The 18,465-nt window shown below is 37.0% G+C and overlaps 3 protein-coding genes across 3 annotated transcripts; 2 read left to right on the forward strand and 1 right to left on the reverse strand.

The window, feature by feature from the left end:
- The first annotated feature begins 326 nt into the window (after positions 1-326).
- Positions 327-5,511, forward strand: LOC115996720 (glucosamine inositolphosphorylceramide transferase 1-like). Its single transcript, XM_031236095.1, has 4 exons — positions 327-960; positions 1,303-1,425; positions 2,683-2,850; positions 3,565-5,511. Exons 1-4 carry the CDS (start codon positions 661-663, stop codon positions 5,248-5,250), a joined length of 2,277 nt encoding a protein of 758 aa, XP_031091955.1. The 5' UTR covers positions 327-660; the 3' UTR covers positions 5,251-5,511.
- Positions 5,512-8,451: 2,940 nt separating this feature from the next.
- LOC115996541 (inter-alpha-trypsin inhibitor heavy chain H4-like) lies at positions 8,452-15,035 on the forward strand. The gene is made up of 13 exons (XM_031235813.1): positions 8,452-9,085; positions 9,853-10,005; positions 10,106-10,318; positions 10,402-10,491; positions 10,671-10,787; positions 11,005-11,274; positions 11,594-11,750; positions 11,921-11,998; positions 12,342-12,445; positions 12,721-12,891; positions 13,356-13,430; positions 13,579-13,686; positions 14,438-15,035. The coding sequence occupies exons 1-13, from the start codon at positions 8,696-8,698 to the stop codon at positions 14,768-14,770; spliced, it is 2,259 nt and encodes a 752-aa protein (XP_031091673.1). The 5' UTR covers positions 8,452-8,695; the 3' UTR covers positions 14,771-15,035.
- On the reverse strand, positions 15,006-17,016 carry LOC115996543 (photosystem I chlorophyll a/b-binding protein 6, chloroplastic). Its single transcript, XM_031235814.1, has 5 exons — positions 16,857-17,016; positions 16,554-16,736; positions 16,416-16,453; positions 15,272-15,786; positions 15,006-15,189 (listed from the first exon to the last, which is right to left on the reverse strand). Exons 1-5 carry the CDS (start codon positions 16,904-16,906, stop codon positions 15,172-15,174), a joined length of 804 nt encoding a protein of 267 aa, XP_031091674.1. The 5' UTR covers positions 16,907-17,016; the 3' UTR covers positions 15,006-15,171.
- Positions 17,017-18,465: the final 1,449 nt, after the last annotated feature.

An 18,465-nucleotide genomic window follows, 5' to 3' on the forward strand; every position in this document is an offset into this window, starting at 1 on the left:
CATTAAAATTATTTATTGAATTTCAATTAAAATTTGATTGTACTGATTTAGTTAAAGTCGTATGATGGGTCGTCATTCCTGTCACGGAGATTGATGGATTGGTAGAAGTGGTCAATCGTTCTTGTTCGAGTGCCCACAACATGGTGGAAGCTAGCCAAATGCATACTTCCCTTAGGTTTGGTCGAATTTTTTGTCATTGGTAGGGTTTCATTCGTCCTCATGTCTTATTTTAAATTGATTAATCAGTTGAGTTGTTTCTTTTTGACGCAAAATTATACAGTATATAATTGTGTGTAAGCCGATAGACAGCGTGAGTTGCGTAACAGGTTGTACAATTCAACATTTCAACGTTGTTGTCTCTGAAATCATTATTAAACAACAAACGGCAAAACCATTGTATGTCCGACGCAAACCGCCCCCCAATTCCAAACCCCACCGCCGGACTCCTCTTCTTCCACTCTCCTCTTTTCTCTCCCACTATTCCCAATTTCTGAGCACAATTTTACATTAGAGCGAACTACACAGATCATACATAGATTGACACGCATTTAACTCTATAATGCTGAAATTAATCGCCGTTTCTGGAACCGCAAACCCACCGTTGCACCGCCGCGATAGATCTCTCTAAGGCGACACCCTCTTTCCTCTCTTTCTTCACCGATGGGTTCAAACCCAGTTGCGATCTCCGGCGCCGGCGGCTGGTGGTGCTGGAGAAACAGTTCCGGCAACGGCGGCAAGAGCAACAGTGGAGATCTCTGTGGTGTCTCCTCGGCTTTCACTTTCTTCCTTGTCTCATTTCTGTTGTTGGGCTCTATAGCTGCCCTCTATGCTCGCCTCATGTTCACGCCTAATGTCCATGCGGGTCTGCCCACTTTGGGCTGTTGCGAAGACAATGAGGGGTCGTGGTCAATTGGTGTTTTCTATGGCGACTCTCCTTTCTCCCTTAAACCAATTGATGATGTGAGCTTCTTCTTCTACTTCTATTTATACTAATTTCAAGGATAAAGTTCTTATTTTTATAAATTTCAAGTGCAGGGTTTTCAAATTTATAGATATTTTTTAAGTTCAGCTTTTGGAATGCTTAAAGATTGGGTTTTTAGCAAGATTATAGGTCTGGGATTTGAGTTTCTTCTGGGGGATTTTGAACTGGGTAAATCTTGGTTTTGGACTGAAGCTGAAGATAATAATGAATGGATGCTAGTTTATCCTCTATTATTACTTTATTTTATTTTATTTTGATGTTTCAAGGGCTTTTAGTTTTTATATATGTTTTTGAGTTCTACATCTTGGAATGGATTGCAGATGAATTTGCAGAGGGACAAGAGTGCAGCATGGCCTGTGGCCAATCCAGTTGTAACTTGTGCTTCGGCTTCTCAGGCTGGAATTCCCAGTAATTTTGTTGCTGACCCCTTTCTTTATGTTAAGGTAAAACTTTCTTGTTCTTTTGCTTCGTTTTGGATAAGTATTGTGATCTTTAGGATCAATGTGTGGTTTACGGTTTTAATTATGCACAACCAGGATGAGTCATGTAGATTTGGCTAGTGGATTGATGGGTGGCTGTACATGTATGGATGAGATTAGGCTTTAATCCTGTATTGTAGTATTCGTTTGTAGTCATTTGATGTGACATTGTGGGATTTGTCAAGTTAAAATGAGCTGCTTGATCGCCATTTGGAAAAATTGATTTATAATCTATGACTTGTTATTGCCATTATTTAAATAAGCAGATGGTTGGTATCCGTCTACGTCATATCAAGTTGCTGAGAGATAATTGCTTAATCTGGAAATAAGATTTGAAGTCCTGTAGTAGCTGGAAATAGAACCTTTTGCTATGATAATTTTTTGTGAGGATTTGGTAAACATGGATTTGATGTTTCTAGTGAACTAGCATGGGTTGCTAGAAAGTTCTTTGCTATAGTAAAAGTCATTCTGCATTATTGTTAGAAATTTGAGGTGTGAATAAAGAGCATAGGATGAACTTGGACTTCTGATGAGAAAAAATGTCTCGGGACTTAAACTGACTTTAAACTTACTAGGGATGTAGATGAACCGACCTAAACAGCCTAAAGTTTTACTTAAAATAGCATGGTACAGAACTACAAGATGAGGAAAATATTTTTACCCGAGATTCTCTTCGGTGCACATTCACATGTGGAAGCATTACTCTGTGGGGTTGTGGGGTAATAATCAATCATTCGACCTTTTAGATACTACATATTTGTATCTAACTTTCACCCAAAGGGGCTAAAAAGCTTCAGAAAAAGGATGTGCCATTGAGAGTGGAGGAGAAACCTAGAAGAGGCTATTCATCACAACTCGTGCCACCAGATAGAATTTAACAAATGGATTACAATGACTTCAATATTTAACATTTTTTATGGATTACAGTGACAATTTAACTGCGGTTTTTGGGAATGTTATTCACTACTCTTTTATTCAGTATGGATAATGGTTGTCTTTACATTTTGTTGAATGTTCTATTTCATGAAATGGAATTCAGGAGTCTTAATACCTTATGCTTTTACTCTGGATTTTCCCTTTCCTTATATCTCTCCGAAAATCACCTGCTAGTAACAAAAGAACATCATGAACACACATAATTATACTTTTTATCCTCTGTATCTCTTTTGGTCGTTATTTCAATTTTGAACATTTAAGAAGGTTATTTTCGTGTGATTTCAGGGAGACGATCTTTACCTGTTCTTTGAAACAAAGAATCCAATCACAAAGCAAGGGGATATTGGAGTTGCTAAAAGTATGGATAAAGGAGTAACGTGGGAGCAATTGGGCGTTGCCTTGGATGAATCTTGGCATCTCTCGTATCCATATGTCTTTGACTATGATGGGAATGTAAGATTTCAATTCGTAAACCCGTGCCTCTTGTTAACATGATGTTCATAGATATTTATGCGGGTTTTGATTTTGTCCCATGCAGCATGTAAGAATGAGAAAATTTTAAGAAAAAATCATGGGGTGGGGAAGGGAAGCAAAGCAAATATTGGATACCAACTACAGTGTGAAGAAGTCCACTAGGTAGGATTTACAAGAAAAATCCATTCTTTCTCATTAGGGTTCTAGCAGCCCAAATTATTAGGGTCCATTACTCCCAAAACAAAATGCTAACGAGGAGATTTACCAATTGTTATACCGAGGAATGCCAGGTGGACCCTGGTCCAAATTGACATTTTGATTATGTGTCTGCAATTAAAATATTATGTGCCTTCAGTTAATAAATTATGTGTACTCTGTAAATAAATTGAAGTCATATAATACGTTAACTACAGACATATAATATATTAACTGCAACTCTGCAAGCACATAATATGTTGTAGACTGTAGTTAACATATTATGTGCCTTCAATTTATTTACAGGCACACAATGCAATGTGGACCCTAGTCTATGGTATAATTTGTCGAGATTTACTATCCTTCGTTTGAAAAAAAAAATCGGTGCTGAGATCATTTGTTGCGTCTTTCAGGAAATAATACGATAATAACATGCATTTCTACTCATTCTCTCTCTCTCTTATTGATCTCATACTTTTAGAAACGTAATTTCTGCAGATATATATGTTGCCTGAGGGAAGTGAAAAGGGGGATCTCCGTCTGTACCGAGCTGTAGATTTTCCGACAAAGTGGGTGCTAGAGAAGGTCGTATTGAAAAAGCCCATTATAGACCCGTTTATAATTCCACATGACGGGAAGTACTGGCTGTTTGGTTCTGATCACAGCGGCATTGGAACCCAGAGTAACGGGCAATTAGAGATCTGGTATGCTACATCCCCGCTTGGTCCTTGGAGGCCGCACAAGAAGAATCCTATTTACAACACAGATGCGAGCAAAGGAGCTCGAAATGGAGGCAGACCATTTGTCTATGATGGAAATATTTATCGTGTTGGTCAAGACTGTGGTGAGACATATGGGCGGCGGATACGCACCTTCAGAGTAGAAAATCTCACAACACATTATTTCAAAGAGGTTGAAGTTTCGTTGGGCGTCAAAGAGTCTATTAAGGGGCAAAATGCCTGGAATGGTGCCCGCAACCATCACGTTGATGTGCAACAACTGAGCTCGGGAGAGTGGATTGCTGTCTTGGACGGAGACCGTGTGCATTCGGGAGATGCAATGCATCGGTTTGTTCTCGGCACTGCTTCTGTTTTCGGTGTTGCAGCGCTGGTAATGTTGTTGGGGCTTTTACTTGGGGCTCTGAGTTTTACTGTGCCCTTAAGTTGGCGCTCCCACAATCTAGGGAAGAAAAGCGATGCTTTTTCGTCTTGGGAGAAATCGAACTCGTTCTCTTTGAAATTCAGATTGTTTTGCTGCCAGTTGAACCGTCTGAGCTCATTTCTCCGTGCTAATATAAAGCCAAACACTTGTGCCGGGACTTCAATTCTTGCTGTTACGTTTTTAATGGCAGCTTTTTTAACGTGTGCTGGTGTCAATTACATCTATGGAGGTAGCGGTGCTCAAGAACCCTATGTTTTGAACGGTCACTATTCTCAATTCACGTTATTGACAATGACCTACGATGCCCGTATGTGGAACCTGAAAATGTACATCAAGCATTACTCGAGATGTTCTTCTGTGCGTGAAATTGTAGTGGTGTGGAACAAAGGAAAACCTCCGCAGTTGAGTGAATTCGATTCTGCAGTGCCAGTGAGGATACGAGTGGAGGAAAAGAACTCGTTAAACAACCGATTCAAACTGGATCCGTTGATAAAGACCCGAGCTGTCCTTGAACTTGACGATGACATAATGATGACTTGTGATGACATTGAACGAGGGTTTTTCATATGGCGTGAGCATCCGGATAGGATCGTCGGGTACTACCCTCGCCTCGCTAACGGGAGCCCGTTGCAGTACAGGGCCGAGAGACATGCCCGCAAGCACAACGGATACAACATGATACTGACAGGGGCAGCGTTCATCGACGCTCAAAGGGCTTTCGAGAGGTACTCGAGCGAGGAAGCTGCAGGCGGGAGGGAAATCGTGGACAAGTTCTTTAACTGCGAGGACGTGCTACTGAACTACCTATACGCAAACGCGAGCGCTTCTTCTAACACGGTCGAATACGTGAAACCCGCGTGGGCGATCGACATGTCGAAGTTCTCGGGCGTTGCAATCAGCAGCAACACGCAAGCGCACTACAACATCAGGAGCAAATGCCTCGAGAAGTTCTCGGAGATTTACGGGAGCATAGCGAACCGGAAATCGGAGTTTGGCAGCCGGAAGGATGGCTGGGATGTATAGCTTGTAAAAGATCAGACCTTTCTAACATCAGGATTCAGGTAGTAGCCAGTGGTTGTTAGTAGTGTTATTATTGTTTTCTTGATATTCTTTGTTTTTGGTGGTATAAGTTCTTGTCTTTTAGCCTCTTTGTGTAGACTCTGCAATTCAATTTTACCTCCTGTTGTGAATTTTGTGTATGGGAGGAAGAGTTCAGATGTGTGTTGTGGTTAACATAAATATGCATTCCTTTGTTTGCATCCTAAGGGTATTATATCACCATGACTTTTTTTTTTTTTTTTTTTTTTTTAAAGTTTATTTGTTGGATGACGATGGAAACTTGCAATCACTATCTGGTTGTGAATTTGTGATCTTGTGTTATATCATGTGGAATAGGAGAGGTAAATCGCACTAAGAAGATCTTGTGTGATGGACTTGATCTAGAAGGTGTTGATAAGAATTAAATTTGTGACTTTCTTGTAAGAAAATCAATATTTATCTACTCAGCCACTCCTTTTAACATTAGATTGGGATGTAACACAAGGACTTCTCAGGGGTATATTTCTCTTATTTTTACCAACATGAAAAATTGATCTCGAAACCTCTTTAAAAAGTAGTATTGCAAAAATTGGCTACCAATTATTACACTTTTGTTTGTTCATTCTTCATTGAAGTGTAGAGTAATGGGTTGAACAGGGAGTTAGTGTTGAGGAATGATATGATGGGACATAGGGAACATGGTTTTGCAATAATACATAATTTATCTTGTGCTTTTTGTTGTTGGGTTCACATCTTTAATATCATCCACATATTGTTCATGTATTAAAAATTGAATGATTAAGAAGAAAAATGATGTGATCATGGTGGTATAGATTTAATATAGATTCTAGTGTAGTAGATCTTCTTTGTTTTCATTTCTTCAAAATTTCTTTTCTTTAATTTGCAACGGTTTTTCTATGAAATTAATATGAATTTAGCATATGTTACGTTGCATTTGCAGAGTTTAACTCTTACTAAAGAAAAGTTTAACTTAAAACTCTTTAACATGACATATCATTCACAAAACTTGAACCTATGAGTTTGCAATTGCCACACGATAATTTAGGAATCATTTTCCAGTGTACCTTGAGAGAGAGGAATAAGTGTGCAGATAATCTTGCTAACATTGGACAGGTTGAGGAATGAGAGACTATCATTTTGGAGTCGCCACCTGATAGTTTAGATACGCTCCTTGCAGCTGACGCCTTTGGTGTCATTTCTCGTAGAGTGTGGTAGCATTTTTTTTTCCCGGTTTTTACCGAACAGTTCTCACCCAAAAAAATGAGAATCTAAAAAGTGAATTCTTTATTTAAAAAAAAATCAAGTGCACTAATTATTATCATGTTTAGTTCTTAACTTTATTTATTTTTTGAATTTAGTTCTTAACAAACACTCCATAATGGTTTTACCAAATTTTTATGTAATAGTTTGCAAAGAACTTTATATACGATAATTGTGTTAGTAATAATTGAACTTGTGACTTTTAAGTACAGTCATTATTATTTACTCACGTACTCTTTTGACACATTTAATGACCGTTAAATGATCAGTAATGATTAGAGATCATTATTTGAATACGATAACAAAATGTGACTATACTATTTATTAATAACTTAAAACTAGAACTAAATATGTATTAACTCCTATTAAATTTGTACACTAATAATTCAATTCTTAAGGCCATTTGGAGTTGCAGGCTTTTATGCCGCCGGCTTGGACCTTGTCGGCAGCTTACGTGTCACAACTAATCACCAGCTATTTTCCGATTTCATACTATTTTTTAACCAATTGTTCTCATAGGTTTTCACAATTTTTTTTTTTTATAAAGAAAATATTTCCCTTGCTTTCAAACAATAAATTTTAACCAATGTTTTATACTCCGTAGTTGATTTTATCAAACCACAAGTTTTTTTAGACATGGATCGAGACTAATCATGCTTGTTCATGTAGGATAAGATTTCAAAGGGTGACAAAACACTTCATGAGTTTAAAGGTATGACCTCTTGTTAAAATAACATGTATCATATCACGCAAATTATACTATCAGAGTTCATTAATGCTTGATGATTTTAATAAAAAAGAAATACGGGATCAATTTTATAATTATTATAAACTTTCAATTTTACAATATTTATAAAATGAACACGTATCACCATTTTTTTACTTGAGAAGTGTGTGTGTGTGTGTGTGTGTGTGTGTATATATATATAAAAGATTGACACTCTAAGAATGATGATTGGATTTATTGTTGATTTGGACACTAGTGTATAGTTTTTTTTAATATCATGGTGACATGTACTTCCATTTGAGAATTGAAAGCTGATGTGGACCTTTTTTTAGTATTCGGTATTTGTAATTGAAAAATTATACATCATTTTAAAGGAGTAAAATTTTCATCATGTATAATGCTTTGTTTGGTAAACAAAATACATGAATAAAAATTAAGACTTTTTTGTTCCCTGGATACAACAAAGCATCCAACTTAAACATTGGAGTAAAAAATAAGATAAAAAATTAGAGTACACATAGGATTATTTTTTTGTAATTTTAACTTTAAAAATTATTACTCCGTATGTACTTATTAATTTATAAAATAAACAAAATGAATTTAATTTGCCAGAGAAATTAAAGATGGCGTTATCATCGTATTCGTTTAAATTGGACAACCTTATGCTTCATCCAAATGTAGTAGAGGCTTCATCTACCAGTTAGATTATATTATAAATTATTACTTAAAAAAATGTTAGTATGTTACATCAACTCAATTTGAACATAATAGGCAATCCAAGCATATATAATGAGCTTTTGTCCTTTCTTATTATAGAAATTCAACCAATAAAAGAATGAGAGAATTATATAACTAAAAAAAATTCAATTTAGAGTTTATTTAAAATTAATAAATATTTATCATTAAGAAAAATATTTCTCTTTCTTACTAGAATCCTAACATAATATGACTCTGATACCAAATAAGTGAACAACATATTTATACTTGATAGACTCTGTAACAATGTGGCTCAAACTCACTCCCATCATCCATGTGAGAGTGTTAATCAGGACATCGGGTGCCACGTTTTTGGCATTTGATATATTATTATATATATAAAAAAAACTCAATATGCTAAAGATACTAGGGAGAAATAAAATATAAGAATAATAAAAGTATATTAATGGAAAGAAAGAAAGAGGTTGTGCGTAACGAAGAGTTTGAAGAAAGAAGCAAAGGAACCAAGCAATCACGACGTGTATAACGTCCGTCGCTTTCTCCGAGAAATCATCCATTCTTATTCTTCTTCATCCCTGGAACGTCGGTCACCGTCCGAATTCCTCCATAGCCGAACCTTCTAAACATTCCTTACCATTTTACCCCTCTCCTCTACGCTTTCCTCCTCTGTGCTAACCACCTGCCTGCCAGCCTGCCAGCCTACTCATGGCGGAGGAGTTCGCGAATGCAGTGGAGGATGGCCTCCGGCTGTCGAAGCGGATTTACTTCGGCAAGGACCGCGCCGTGGCGCCGCCGAAGCCGATAACCCCCATGGAGAAGGCGGCCAGCTCCTATCTTCCCTCCGCTCCTATGCTCTACGCCGTCATCGACAACCCTGCCATCGTCGATAACCCCGATATCCCCAGCTACCAGCCTCACGTGCACGGCAGGTGCGATCCTCCCGCCCTCATCCCCCTCCAGATGAACCGCGTCTCCCTCCAGGCTGACTGCTATCTCGACACCGCCTTCGTAACCCTCACCGGCTCCTGGCGCGTGCATTGCGTCATGGGGAGCCGGAGCTGCGATTGCTGTATCGCTATTCCGATGGGCGAACAGGTGCTTATATAACCTAACTTTTTTTATTTTTATTTACTTTAGCTTCACTTACATTATTATTACGTTTAATTTAATTTCTATTATTGTTTGTCTGTTAAAACTGTTTTGAGGAATAAATTTATTATATTGAATTATTGATTGCTTTAGTCGGAATAAATTGAGGAATAACGTCTGTGATATTAAGGAAATGGAAAGAAAGTTTACTTTAGGGATTAACTTGTTGGGATCAAAATAGTATTTGTTTATACGCCTTCCTTTCCCCTTCTATATATAGAATGTTGAAATATTCTACTTTCATATATTATAGAATGGTTGCACATGAGGTTAATTTCGCCTTTCATGCTAACAAGGGACATGCTTATATAACTTCTTGGTGTGACAAACTTAATTGAAGATTGTTTCATAATGCAAAAGTTACATGTCTTTATCTTCTCAGTTATGGTCACCTTGAGAATCTGTAATGGAAAATCAAGCACCCTAACAAGGTGATATGTGCATAGAGAGTCCTGTTGGCTGTACTTTCCTGCTAGATATTTAGGGGGTCGGGTTTTATGTTTTATACAAATAAGGATAAGGATAGTTTGATGACCTTCCCCCCTGTTGCCTGCTACCTGATAGTTACCACCTCATGATCACTAGCTGTATATATAATAATGTTCGTGTTTTTCTGTATTAGATAATGGGCACTTTATTATGCTTCCCTTGTTTCACTTTTGTGAAACACCACTAATTGTTTGTTCTCAAGTGATAAATTATTTGGCTAACAGGGTTCAATTCTAGGTGTTGAGGTTGAAGTACCAAGGGAACTTTATTCTACTGAAATCATTGCCTTTGAGGATCAAAAAGAAACAGGGAAGGCTGTAAAGGTTGATGATGGAAACTATTTGAAGCCCAGTATTTTTACCCTCAAAATTCCACAGGTAGGAGTTCGGCTACCATAACATACTTATTCCCTAAAGTTTGTCTGTGATAATTATCTTTTTTTTTTTTTTTAATAAATACATTAGACTTAATCTTCAGATTGATGGGGGAACAAATCTGTCAGTCACTATTAGATGGTCTCAGAAGTTACTATACCATGATGGGCAATTCACCCTGAACATCCCTTTCAATTTCCCAGAATATGTGACTCCTGCTGGAAAGAAAATTTCAAAAAAGGAAAAGATAAGTGTGAATGTAAACTCGTGCCCTGGAGCAGAAGTTTTGTGTAAGACAGCTAGTCATCCTATGAAGGTGGTGCTTGTGTTAAATTTTAAACATTTCCTGATTCAATAATTAATTATGATTGTAGTCACAGATATGTTGTGGTTTTTTAGGAACTACGACGCCCAAGTGGGAAGCTGGCCTTCTTGTATGAAGCAGACGTTCTCAACTGGTCCAGTAATGATTTTGTCTTTGCTTATGCTGTAAGGCCATTTCTAAATTCCTATAAAACTACTGTGGTTACTGATATGATTTCCAATAGAAAAGTCTATTGTTTCCATGTTGACTACTAATTTGATAATTTTAAATTTTGGTATATTATTTCTCGTGTTGCATTCTAATGAACTTTCATTCGCATCCTTGGTTATCTTCATGTATTCAGATTTCAACAGGCCAAACCTATGGCGGTGTGCTTTTGCAATCTCCTGGAGCACTTGACATAGACCAAAGAGAGATGTTCTGCTGCTATCTTTTTCCACAAAATGAGCAGAGCAGAAAGGTCGTTCTTTTATTTCTATGTTTACTTATGAATGCTAAATATTTTATTGGGCATAACTGATCACTGTTTGGCTTTCCCAGTGGCTGTATTGGCTAGTGGATAATGTTTTACTCCGTATTAGTCTATTAGACTATTCTGGACTTACTCTCTGTTTGAGGTTGAGGGACAACAAGGAGAAGTTGTTCCTGCACTTACATTTACATTGTTTGTTTGATAGGTATTCAGAAAGGAAGTGGTATTTGTTGTTGATATTAGTGGCAGCATGAGAGGAAAACCTCTTGAGGATACAAAAGCCGCACTCTTTTCAGTACTTTTAAAGCTTGACCCTCAAGACTCATTTAATATCATAGCATTTAGTGGTGAAACTTTCCTATTTTCATCATCTCTTGTGCTGGCAACAAAGGAATCTATTCAAAATGCAATGGAGTGGATAAGCACAAATTTTATTGCTGGTGGTGACACAAACATTTTGAATCCGCTAAATCAGGTTATATCCTTTTCTCAATTAGTTTCATGAAATTCCACCAGTTTATTTTGCCAATGCATTTATTGATAACACACTACCTTTCAGTATTCAGATACTTACATATTCATACATATATACAACTGCTGACTGCCTGACTCTTTTAGGTCTCAACTCTCAACCTTTTTTTTGTCCACCACTGTTGGAGTTGATAGTGGAATGTGTTTTAATAATAGTCTACCAACTGAAAATCTGCCTTGTCTTCTCAGGGGTTGAAAATATGTCCTTTTATTCATTAATGATTGTGATTTTCATGTTTAACACAATTCTTTTACTTGGTCAGGCCATTGAAATGTTGTCTGACATGAGCAAAACGATTCCAATTATTTTCCTCATCACTGATGGAGCTGTTGAAGATGAAAGACACATCTGTGATGTCATGAAAAGTTATCTAACAAAAGACAGGACTATTTGCCCACGGGTGTATACTTTGGGCGTTGGTATGTAATGTAGAAATAGGAGCAATCCTTCCCAAGTCCTAAGGCTGTTCTATTCTGTGAGAAAAAAATTGTGTTTTGCCTTGTTTGGTCACTTGGCTGTAAACTTTCTAACTGAAGTGCTCTTATAGTTCCTCTATGGTAATTGACTGATCAAGCTTGGAAATTTTCAGGACGGTTCTGTAACCATTATTTTCTCCGCATGCTTGCAATGTTGAGTCGTGGCTTTTATGAAGATGCTTATGATGTAGGTAAGTTTTCTAGGTCTGCAGTATACATTAGAAGAGATTCATACTTGAAGTGCAATATCTGATGACAGGAATGGGCAGTGGGATTTTAAATGATACCTTGCTGGTAATGTATTAACTGGACTTGGAACATTGGAAATAAAATCTGTCCTGAATTGTTTTCAAAAAAAAAAATCTGTCCTGAATTGGGTTGTTGGCAACAAGTATACTTCTGATCTCTCTGTTGTTTGTTGTTAAGATAGGTTGCCTGCATTTGTTTCTCATATAAATAAGTTGTGCCAGTGAACTTGTATTATGATACGGAGTATTTGATTTATCTTAGCTATTCATTTTTGTGCGTGTTCAGAAACACTTGAGGCTCGAGTGGAAGGACTGTTTGCCAAAGCATCATCCATCTTTCTTGCAAATATTGCAATTAACTTTGGAAGTCTTGATCTTGAGGACTTTGAGGTCAGCATACATGCATATTGATCTATAGTGCTGAAACTTGTGAAGCAGAATGTAGAAATGACAACATTAAACTCTAGGTTACTATGAAGTTTGCCAATGCATAATATTCTGATGAGTCAGTTAAAGGGCATTCCTTTAAGAATGTTTTGTTTTTAGAATTTCAATCAATTGTTTAACCTAATTATTCTAGAAGATGTATAGGAGGGGAGTATGGTGCTTCTACCCAAATGTGCATAATTTATATAATAAAGAATCTTTAAAAATTTTGATGACAGGTATATCCATCTCAACTTCCAGATCTTTCATCAGAAAGCCCACTGATTCTCTCAGGCAGATACCGCGGAGCGTTTCCTGATAACCTTACGGTCACAGGTTCCCTTGTAGACATGGGCAATTTATCTCTCGACCTGAAGGTACAAGAGGCAGAGGGCATACCCCTTGATAAGGTAAGGTCAAGATCCTTTATTTTATTTTTCCTGGCGTCTCATTGGGACATGAACTGGAGAAAAATATCATTTCAGGAAAGGCAAGCACCTAGTAGGCTCAAATCCTCCAGAACACTAAATGGCATTACCAACAATATTTATGCACCCTAAGAATTCTGTGGCACTCAAGAAATAGGTGTGCCATAATAGCCCATGCAATACACCTCACACACATACACCATTACTGTATAATCCAAAAGGAATAGTATTAAGAGAAACAGGTAGCTAGTTTGCTTCAAATTGGCCATTTACAGAAAGGCATTATGAGAAATTTGAGCGATTGTTAGCAAATTTGCAGATTCAAGACACTATTTAGCTTGATAACTTTATATACTCATTGCTCAGATGTATTGCTATTGGCATGTCACGTTTGTTTCTGAAAAATTATTCCACTCGTAATAAATTGCTTATGTATTGTTTCACAGGTATTAGCACACCAGCAAATCATGATGCTCACAGCACAGGCATGGTTTACTGAGGACAAGGAGCTTGAGGAGAAGGTCATTCTAGTTCTCTACCTCATTTAGTGAAACATCTCATAGCATGACTGCCATCAAGTTACTCGGCCATTAGATCTCAGTAGAATTTGGATCATTATTGTTAATTACCAACTGACATATCTTACTGTGACATTTCTCTTATCTGCAGATAGCAAAAATGAGTGTACAAAATTCTATTGTTTCTGAGTATACACACATGGCACTGGTAGGGACTGAGAAAACAAAGGGAACTCCAGAGCCAATTAAGAAAAAGAAGGTATATTTATCAATGTCAATAAATAAAGGACAGGTCCAATCTATGTTCAAAGCTGTATGTTGATAACTTTTGCCATTTGTCATAAATTGAGATTTCATTTTCACTTAGAGCATCTACACCAATGGATAATTGTTGGTTTTTGGAATAGTGCCATGTGAGGTGGAGGTGAGAGAAAATGAAAAAGATCATCTGCAAAACCAAGTTTTTGGAACAGTAGAGGAATTTTTTTTTGCTCTTTGCTGTGCACGTTTTGCGCATAGCAGGCGCCCAGCACTGCATGCACCCGCTGGGCGCGTCAGGCGTGCCTCTGATTTTTTTATTTTTAAATCAGTTTTGTTTTGTTTTGTTTTTTTTTTTTCATGCTTTCCCATTTTCTCTTTCCTAATCACACTTACAAAAACTCCTAAAAAACCGTGAATAAACTCCATTGTAAGGATGCTCTTATATGGGAGGTTGTGGGTTCGAGCCTCAGTGGAGGCGATATTGACTCTTTGTGCTTCAATAGGTTGAGAAAGTAATTATGAATAGATATTGCATTGTAATAGAGTCAGTAGTATTCAAAAGAGATTTCATTTTCACTTCATAAATTCGCATTCCACATTTTCCATGTTCAATCTGACATAATTTTCCGAGAAATCTTAGGTCATCGTACTCATCTTTTGTTCTTTGGATTAGTTTACTTACTCTTTTTTAGCTACAATTGGATTGTATTCGAACCATGCCACTTACAACCAAACGCAAACCATATCAGGGTACAGATAAACAGAAAACGGAAGATCCTAAATCAGAAAAGAGAATAATACTCCAGAATCTTGGCTTCGGTTTCGGCAACCTCACTGCCACAGCTGCAAACACTCCTGCAGGAATTATTGGGGCAACTCCCGTAGCAGCTGACGTTTTCGCGAAGGCAGCATCCAACTGTTGCGGGAAGATGTGCCAGAAGTGCTGCTGCATGTGCTGTATCCAGGCATGTTCCAAGGTGAATGACCAGTGTGCCATTGTGCTGACACAATTGCTGAGTTCATTGGCATGCTTAGGTTGCTGTACCTGCTGTGAGATCTGCTGTTCTGCAGAAGATGGATAAGAAGAGTGCGATGCGGCCCTGCCATGCCATGATGTTTTTTGTATATTGTGTTGTTATACATGGACATTACATACAAGGTGAGTATTGTCAACATTCATTACAATTTGGGATTGTATAGTGTAGTGGAAATGTACTTGTAAGAAACACCTATGCACCAGTGTAGGGCTTTGATGAAAATAAGGGTGTGAGAACAATAGTAATTAATCTGTATAAACAGGAATGAAGAAACAAAAGATTTGAGTGAGAAATCTTCTCTTCTGTTGTCCTTTTAGTCCCAGTCATTGTAAAAAATGAAAGAAATTAATGCAGTGAAAAGACAAGAATATCTATATTTCTTTCAGTTTATCTCTCTGTCTGTCTCATCTTTCTGTACTTCTCATACCCCTCAAAACATGAAAACATCAGTGTGAGGTGAAAGCCTGCAAAAAACATGCAAACAAAACCATCAATACACAGCTTAAGAATCAATGATACATAGAGGGATTAGATTAGATGACATACAGAGAAAATATTGTTGTGGCCTGGATCAGCAAGGTGGTACATGAGGTTCTCAATAGGCCCCTGTTTAGTATAAATAGCCTGGAAACAGAACCCCACAAATGCCAACATAGCCAGCCTGCCATTCTTGATCTCCTTGGTTCTGAGCACCATCACCGGCTCCGGCGAGCCTCTCCCCCACATAAACGGGTCAAACCACAGCCCGCCAGGGTAGCCAACGTCCCGCTTCGGCTTCTTCTTGTGCGGCAGCGTGGGCTCCACGTCGACGCAGCCTGGGTTGATTATATCCGCCCATCGCCGCCCCTCCGCCCACCCCATCAACGCCATTTGCACCACGAAAAGAGTGGTGGGGTCTGCGAAATACTCTCTGGCGCCGGCGTCGTACCATGAGTAGTTTTGGATGAATCCCAGGCCTTCCAGCCATTCCGGGATGAGTATTCCGGCCACCGCTAGCATTGCCCATCGGCCGTGCATCAGCTCCGCTTGCGCAAACCATTTCAGCAGCTCTGGATCAGACCCTGCACCAATTCAATTCAATTCTCAATGTAACAAAAAATTCATCACTAAAATGGGAGGCACATTGCTTGTTGTGGGGCTTTTACATTCATGGTGGGACTATTTTAGGTGAGACAAGCCTTTGTGGTATGGATCTTGTGACATATAAAGGTGCAATTCAAAAGGGGACAATTTCAATCAATTAGGTTGGGCAATTGGTTGGATAATTATAAAGTTCTAAATTTGATTATCAGTAGAAGCCGTCTATTGTCATTCTTGATTTGAGCTGGTATGCTAGGGACAATTTAGTTTGCCTAACTTCATTATGATCATTTGCTGGCTAAGATCATAAGATGAGCTTTACACTGTGCACACAGAATATGTGATAACTCTAAAAATGCACAATGCAAAACTACAGAATTTCTTTAGTTGCATTTTTACCTATCATAAAATTTAGGTATTTCTACAATTTTACATAACACCAGAACAATGCGCATCCTCACTTTTTATAGAAAGATTTACTTTTATGTATAAGTCAGTTATAGTGAATTGATGAAAAGAAGTGAGCTTAGATAAGTGCAAGTAGCATTAAGATATGAGGTCCATAATGTACCAAACACAACTACAACTATATACTACTGTACATATATACCTAATCCAAGTGGGTCGAAACCAAAATCTCCAGGAAGACTGCAATGAAGAAATTAACCCAGAAAATTAAGTAATGTTGATCTATCAAAGCAAAAAAATGAAGAAATTGATTCCATGAATATATATAATATGAGACTACCTGCCATCAAGCCATTGAGGAGGAGAACTACCAGGGAACCAAAGAGGTCTATCAGGAGGAAGAGGTTCACAAACACTTGAAACCTCTTTACCAGCATTCAAACGCCATAATGTTCTTGATGATGACAACAACATGCATGTTTTTGCCTTTGCCTGCCCAGGAACCCAATTTTGCTTATTATGTCTGAAAAAACAACAGAAGAAGAAAACATCATAGGACCTAATATACAGCAAGAAATAGATGAGATGGAGTTTAATTAGAGAGTCCGTCTGGATTATTGTGTGGTTAGGATTTAGGAATGACCTGATGAGGGGAATGTTTGGAAGTGCAGTGGAAGCAATGGATAGAGCCATGGAATTGAAGATGGGTAAGTGAAGTGAGGGTAGATAATAAAGAAGAGTCTGTGGACATGGCAACTGCAATTCTTTGGGTTTGAATTGGAGCTTAGCTTATCCAACACAATCTGGGAGTGGATGAATGGGTGATGTGAGTGTGTTGCACTACTCTACCCAACTGTCTACTTGCACCCACGGTTATGTTTCACAAACCTAGCTCAAAAAAAGATACTTGGAAGCTGAAAAGCTATAAAGCCAGAAACTGAAATCTAAAGAGTTGTTATGCTTAGAATTTACTATCCAAAAGGGGTATCCTGTTTCAAGAGGTGAGTTCGATAGGAAGGCGTAATAGAAATCCGCCTTTGCGTGGGGAGTTCTTTCTAAGAAGTGTTTAGTAAAATTAGTTTTTTTTTTTTATAAGCTGATAAATGTAAAAAAATATATATATTAAAAAGGACATCTTCATAAAATTTAAATAGTTTTAAATTTAAATAGGTTTGTATATATATTAAAATATAAAATAAGAAAATCAATATATTTTAATAAAATATAAGTAAGAACATATATTATTTGAAAATATATAAAGTAAAACAAAATGTTTATAGTTCATAAAATCAATTCATACAAAATTAATGTTCAAACACACAAATGTCAAATTAAAATTACAACCAAACATATTGAAGAGAAAATGCTAAAAGGGTTTTAATTAGAATGAGTAAATGAAATCATTTATTTAAAATAATAAGGATAAAGATCGAAAAAAAGTTGTCAAATGCCTTGTGATCTAGCGGCATAGAATCGATCTCAAGATCTTTTATAAAAAGTCTAACACTTATGACACTAGAAAGGAGTAAAGTTTTGGACTTTTTTGCGAGTTTTTAAGAGTCATGCACACCGTAAAATCACAATTTGACGTGATATTATTGTCGAAAAATTAGTTAGATGGCATTTAAGAGGTTATTTAATATTTTGAGTGGGGTCTACTCTCGATTTGAGTCCGGCAAAGTGGCTTTAGATTTTTTAAAGTTTGAGATTTAATTTTATATATTACACATTCAAAACAGATTATGATGATTGAATAAAAAATTGATTATCAAAGTTTACTCATTAATAAGTTATAAAAAATTGAAATTTTATTCCACATTAGAAAAGTATGTGCATTTGCACTCTGCACTAGTATAAGATTTTTTTTTTAAACAGTATAAAAGAAGTTTAAATTGTGTAATTAAGAGATTCTTACACGTAGGTGATGCAAATAAATCCAAAATAAACTTTGTAAGTGGATTTCTTTTTAGATACAAGAGATTTTTTTTCTAATGTATTTATTAATATGTGAAGTAAAATCAACCCCTTTATCCCTGGGGTAGGGGGTAAAGCATTAATTAAGACCCAAATCAATTCATAGAATGAAATTAACATATAACAGTGAAAGGTTTTGCATTGATTGATCTTAAAAAAAAAAAAAAAAAAACAATATAGCACAACTATAGGATATTAAATGAATTTAGATGATTCAACAAATCAAGAAAAAGTAAGAGATGATGTCTCTTTAGGAGTATCATAAGTGAGTTGAGAAG

The sequence above is a fragment of the Ipomoea triloba genome, chromosome 11 (assembly GCF_003576645.1).
Source record: "Ipomoea triloba cultivar NCNSP0323 chromosome 11, ASM357664v1".
In the NCBI taxonomy this organism is placed as follows: Eukaryota; Viridiplantae; Streptophyta; class Magnoliopsida; order Solanales; family Convolvulaceae; genus Ipomoea; species Ipomoea triloba.